Source organism: Anneissia japonica, unplaced genomic scaffold, assembly GCF_011630105.1.
Source record: "Anneissia japonica isolate Jap-2015-1 unplaced genomic scaffold, ASM1163010v1 scaffold2471_len1564793_cov202, whole genome shotgun sequence".
Classification (NCBI taxonomy): Eukaryota; Metazoa; Echinodermata; class Crinoidea; order Comatulida; family Comatulidae; genus Anneissia; species Anneissia japonica.
This window is the reverse complement of record NW_022709610.1, coordinates 1,535,859-1,542,457: the sequence shown is the minus strand read 5'-3', so window position 1 is coordinate 1,542,457 and position 6,599 is coordinate 1,535,859. Positions and strand designations below refer to the sequence as shown.

Below are 6,599 nucleotides of genomic sequence, written 5' to 3'. Positions count from 1 at the left end.
GGATATTTTCCCCTTGTCCCCCGGTGTTTTTAATTCTAATTTCGTTGGAATTGATCAAAACTCCCTAAAATGTGCAATTTTTAGAGGAAATTGAGCCATGTTAACAAGAAATGCGCGCGAAATTTGAGATTTTTAGGCACTTTCAGGGGATGAAAGGGCATTTATAAAGGGGTGGGGAAGATTTTTCAAAGATAGATATTTTCTCCTTGTCCCCCAGTGGTTACGGAGAAGGGGTTACCTCCATCTCCCCTCTTTCTTTTCTCTTATTACCCAGCCCGGTACGACGGCTTGGTCGGCCCGGTAAAAACCGTCAGGGGAGGGGCAATTTCCCTCTGCCCCACCCCCACCCCCCGCGCCTGTTACGACACTGGCTAACACGCCAATCATCCCCCCAATGAAAAATATTCTTCTACGCCACTGAAAAAGATCATAATGTTTATAATGTTTTTGCCCTTGAATATTTTTACAGGTTGGAGGAGAAGTTTTCATGATCACATCAAACACTATGGATAAGTGGGGCACTGGTGTACAATATAACGTTGTAAACGTTATCTACAAGTTAGAGGGTAGTATTTTTGTGAAATATCTAACTGTACCAGGAAGAGAGGTTTGGAACTGGAGCAGTTTTGAAAGGAACGGAGAACTGTACTTGGCTCAAGCTAACTCCAGACATGAAACTAATGATGATACAGTCGGTACAAGCCTTAAAATATTTCAATGGAAGTAAAAAATAACAACATTTTAGCATACATCGCTACGTAAACATCCTGTTAAAGTGTTAAAAATTGAATCCCTGGTCCCGGTAACAATTCCTGTTACGGTAACAGGATTTTTCTCACGACCAAACAACTCAACTCTCTAAGCCTCTTGTGAAGGGATATGCCACTTTCAATAGTGATTAATTTCACTGCTTGTCAATCCTTGGCCTTCGGCCTGAAACCAATTAATATATAAATAAAATAGAATATATAAGAGATGAACAAAAGTCAAGGAGAGGACACCCTGGCCTCCCATGGCAAAAGGGCATAACTGACAATTTGCTGTTTTGGAGATATTAAGCAAAACGTGTAATTTATTTAGCCCTAAAATGTGTTTTAGTATTTGATTTCATGGTTAATGTATTGAAATAGACAAATAATGTCCCTTCCAGTGTAGCACACATTTTTTCTATAAATTTTAATTTTTGTGCTCAAAATGTCAGTTATGCCCTTTTGTCATGGGTTTTCTGATTCAAGACATGTTGACAAAATTTGGCAAAGGATATAAGTACACAGTTTAGTTTCTTTTACGCAATTTCAAGTCAGATTATTCAAAAATAACATTCAATATATAATGTCATATGTTACACATGTATAAAATATCAAATAAATGTACAATAATACCAAAGAAACACATTAAATAATAAATACTAAAATTACAACGATTGAAAACCCATGTATAGGCTAAACAAGTATACAAACAAGAAAGAGAATTAACAATAGTATGCTGTTATGTATCAACAAAGCTTTTTGGCTCAAAGTGCTAGATTGAGGATCCTATGGATAGGCGACCTTAGGGACCCCTAGGGGTTTCGGGCCCGCACAAGAGCGCATAGGCGTTACGCCACTGCGTGAAGGATGCATGCGTATGTGAAATATAACTGTTGTAAAGTTAGAATGCGCTTGTGATTGTTTCTATGTGTACGTTAAACAAGCATTATAATTATTTTGTATAAATTCGTTTTTAATTTTATTTACAAAGTAAAATAATAAATATATATTTTAAGTCATGTATTAACAATATTAATTATTATTATTATTTTTATTAGCAATTCTTGTCTATGTTCCAAAGTCAAATAATAATATCAAACGATTACAAATATTGTTTTTTATATTCTAATAACATATTTAGAAAATGTATTACATATTTAGATTTAGATGAAAATGTAAGTTGTTTGGTTAGTGAACACAGCTGATTCTGGTAAACTGTGCAGTTATACCTTTTTGCCATGCTATTTGCTATAAATAGACAAAGTAGTAGTGACTTTTTGTTATGGTTATATGCTGAATAAACGTTGTAGTTGTGCCTCTCTGCCATGGTTATTCTCTAAATAATCGTTTTAGTTGTCCCTCTTTGCCATTGTTATTTCTAGTTAAAACGTGAATTGTTATTCTGCCATGGCTAATTATTTTTATTAAAAAGTTACTATTTCCCCATAGATTTATTTCCATAGTATTAAACTGAAAGCCATTCAAAGTAAGGCAAGATTATATGGCATAAATTAACTAGACTTGTTTGCCTAACATTAACTAGACATATGCTACTGTCAAAAATCATACTATTTAACTAATTTTTATTTACAAACTGTGAGTACACAAACAGTAATATTGTATATATATATATATATATATATATATATATATATATATATTTACACACATATATATATGTTTACTACTAAAAACCTTTGTTTTACGAGAGCATATTATTACCGTAATGTTCAAGGGCCCTCTTTAGATTAGATAATTAATATTTTTATATTTATTATGCTAATACTTCTATGCGACATCAATACACGCTAAGACTCACGGATTCGGCGTGAGACTTGCGCATTCGAGATCTGTTTCACGCTCTTACACTTAAGGACCAAAATATCACTCTTAAATGTAATATTGCCAACAATAAAAAATATATGTATAAGTTGTAGCTCTCTCGCTAATTATTCATCATCTACTGTACTTGAGGTACAATTGGCTTTGTTATTGAACACAAATATATTAATGGCGCACTACACCAGAGTGTTGGGTTGGCTTTCTAGTTCTATATTTTATTTTATTTTATTTATGTAACCCGGCACTTGCACGTGTTGCAGTCTTCTGGCAGAGTAAATCAGATACAAATTTCTCAGAAAATCAAGTTGACAACAACCAACGAACAGCACAACACTATTTAAATGTTTAAAAATATCATTATAATTATAAGCTAATGTAGAGAGATGGTTGTTATCATTATTTGTTAAATACAATTTGTTACTTGTTAAATATATTCACCTATCCATTAAGTAACTGTTTTTGTTTTTTATATATAAACCAATTCAGTTACCATATTTACCCATGGTTTAACACAATAAAAACGTATACCTGCTTTACAATCTACGTTACCATGGACCTAATTATAGGTCCTTGATGTTACGTTACGAGTCGGATATCTTTAGAAAGATCTCTGCTAATATCTGGGAGGTATATAGATCTGTGGACATTAGTAGAAACTGATTCTTTGCTCTAAATTTTTCTAAATATAAAAAAAAATTAAAATTTGCCCCAGCCCATTGTTACTTTTTTGCAATAACAGGCTCAATTCTTGTTCTATTCTGTTCCTTTTTAACACATTTTTAAACTTCGAAAATTATTATTTTACAGCAGCAATGACTGAGGGTATTACATAGTCGCACATATCGTAAATACGGTACTACACTGAGTTGGTTTTTCTGTTTTTTAACTATAACCTCAGTTGCTATTTTACCTCAGCCTCAATTTTTTCTTATTTTGTTCTTAATTTTTAGCAATTTTAGCTTCAGTGTTCTTATAAAATAAAATGTGTTCTCCAATTTAAAAAAAAAGGGAAAAAAAGCAGTAACAAAATCAACTAAAATATCGTAAAAATCCTAAATTATTTTGGGGGTTTGCACAAAATTGTTTTTTCGCTACTCGCCTACCTCTCACATCACATGATCTCTGGTAAACACCTTCCCCACTCCCCGCCCACTGAGTCAAATATGATTTAAATTGCAAACACATCCGAACGTATCTACATATTCAGTGGATAGAGAGGGAATAATTTGTCCTCAATTAACTCTGGTGCTTTCCAGGGATATACCGTATTTTAATTCCTCGACACATTAAGGTATTTTTGCCATTTTGGTAAAAATTGCTTGTCTGCAATATTTTCAACCAATAGAATAAGCCTAATACTGTATTCAACTGATAATTAAAGATGGTTAGTAGTGGTATGAGGCCGTACCGTAACTCACGCTTTATTTTAATTTGAACATTATCAGTTTCTTAATTATGGCTGTCGTGGATTAACATGTCAATGATAACTGTGCGACAATAATTTCCTTTAATTATTATGTTGTTTCCATTTAAGTCATTATGAACAATGTTTTGAGTATAAAGAGCATTTATACCATCATTCTTCATCATTTATCGTTTATGGTGGACCCAAATTGGAATTGATTGACGAAAATCTATCAACACGATCAAAATTTTAAACAATTGATTGGTACAAGAAATAAAACATAACTTAAACTGTAATCATGGTTATTTATTTATTATGGCTTCCTTGACACAGTAGGCCTACTGAAATGATCGAATAAGCACCGCGGCCCATTCCGGGCTCAGGATGGCGCCGCCGCAACCACCCCCCCCCATCTTTCCAACCCTTTAATCTGCCAGTGGTTTAATATATTAATTCAGTATTTATTATTAATTCACTATTTATTATTACAATCGAATCTCGATTGTCTATTCGTCCAGGTTAATTAAATGATGCAAAGAATATTACTGTACTGTTTGATATATTGTAAACACATAGATGGTAAACATAAACCCTAGAGTAGCCCTTTTGGCCCCGGGGCATTTTCAACGTAAGCTTCAGTGCAGTGCTTACAGTATTCGAGAGCAGCTCTTATTCTCAATGTGTTGTTGACTATATTTTATTAAGTTCTTAATGTGCAAGTTGTTCAGAATCACCCCATTGGGGGTCAGTGCATTGCTCCGAAGGTCCTTTGGTCCGAAGCGTCTTTTGTCCAAAGGGTCGTTGGTCCGAAGGTCCGTTGGTCCGAAATTATATATTTGAAATATGGACAAAAAATATGAAACAAGAAAACACATGATAGACCTATATTAGCTAACAGTAACAATAAAAAAATTATTGATTGTTGCAAAATGCTCAACTTTGCAACATCCTATAAGCGAACAATTCGCTTGACGTGAGATATAATATAAACCTTATTAGACTTCACGTGTATTAATTACACATTTTTTAGGCTACTTTCACGCAGGTTCAACGTAAACTGGCCCATGTTTCAGCTTAGTTCGTTTGTTTTGTGATGTAAATGAGTTAGGCATAAATATGTTTGTGGAAACTTTATTTGTAACTATCCTTTAAAAACGTAATTAAGACTTTTTACATGTAGGGTTTAAGTTTTGTTTATTAAACATACAGTACTATTTGCCAAACCTGATTTTTGTAAAGCATATAATATTATATAAAATTTTTCATGTTCTTTCATGGGAGGGGTAAGGTAATCGTGGATATGAGTATGTTTTGCATTAATTACAGATCCTAATGAAAACAATGGATGGCCATAAAGGTTCTTGGTTTAATTGTTGTTTTTTTTATTTTACTTTTTTACATCGATAACAGATTTTCCTGTGGGGAACGGCGCGCGGGTGGGAAGAGTGCTTGTTTGAGGCACTTATCGTATGCTATCATAGATGTTTATGAGCTGCATTCTTGTTATATTATAATATGTTGCAATCAGGTTTGTGGTTGATAGGCATCTCTGTTGCGGGTTTAGGCATTCCGAGTGGGTGTACTTCCTGATAGTAGTTTCAGGAGGGAGAGGGAGAGTAAGGGACATAATTACGTCTCGCATTGTGCAGGATGTCCCTCATTCCAAATAGTTAGGCAGACCATAGAGAAAATAGAATGGGCAGACGGAGCACCAAAATGGCAAAAAATTATTTACAAAGCGATTTTTGTAGGAAACTGTTGATATCGACCTGGAATACCACTAAAAAAAAGTTGGATGGATTTCGGCCATGGGAAAATTTGTTATGACCTTTTACATAAAAAAGGGTAATTCTATATATAGTAACAAGGTGGTGGGGGTAGAATAGATAGCCATATCTTATCCTAAACCCGTAATACATGCATTTTTAAGTATAAAATATAATTGTTCAGTACCACTACATTTTTTTTTATCAAGGGTCACGCAAACATATCATTAATGATGTCAGAAACGGTCGAAGGTCAAAGGTCATTGCAACAAATTGGCCCATACTTTAAAAAGTAGTGGATTATGTACATTTCTTTTGAAATTCCTGCATTTTTCTCTAAACAAAGTGTTTTATGGCTCATTAAATCTTAAATTTTTATAATTTCAAAATGGCGTCCAAAAATGGCCGACATACATTTTGCAAGTGGCACATACTTAGGATTTGCAGTGGAAATTTCTTATTTTCTGGGTCATAATATACCATGCAATAAAAAAAATGTAAATCGAGTTTAAGGAATACATAAACGAATATTGAATTTAAGATGAAAATATGTAATAATAAGCAAGTTACATGTCATTGCTGAAGAACCACAGATTCTTCTGGACGCTTAAACCACCATTCCATTGTGATCAAGTTGTTCTGACGTTCGCCATGTCGCCATGTTTGTGGAACGCACGGGCTCGAGTCTCGGTTGACTTTTTTTCTTTCTTTGTCAGATTTCTTTTTTGTTACCTTTCAATAACTACGACCACTAAGTGGTCGTGGGGCTAGTGGTCGTGGGACTAGTTGAGGCCCTACCTAAGCTGGTCGAACGTTTCGTTTGGGTCTATACCCTAG

General features: G+C 34.1%; 1 protein-coding gene across 1 annotated transcript in view; it reads left to right on the top strand.

The window, feature by feature from the left end:
• LOC117106805 (thrombospondin-type laminin G domain and EAR repeat-containing protein-like) overlaps window positions 1-926 on the top strand; it is a 22,970-nt gene extending 22,044 nt beyond the window's left edge. The window contains exon 5 of the mRNA XM_033248267.1: window positions 470-926. Within this exon, the coding sequence (XP_033104158.1) occupies window positions 470-727 (258 nt within the window). The 3' untranslated portion in view covers window positions 728-926. The remainder of the gene's footprint in view (window positions 1-469) is intronic.
• The last annotated feature ends 5,673 nt before the right edge of the window (window positions 927-6,599 follow it).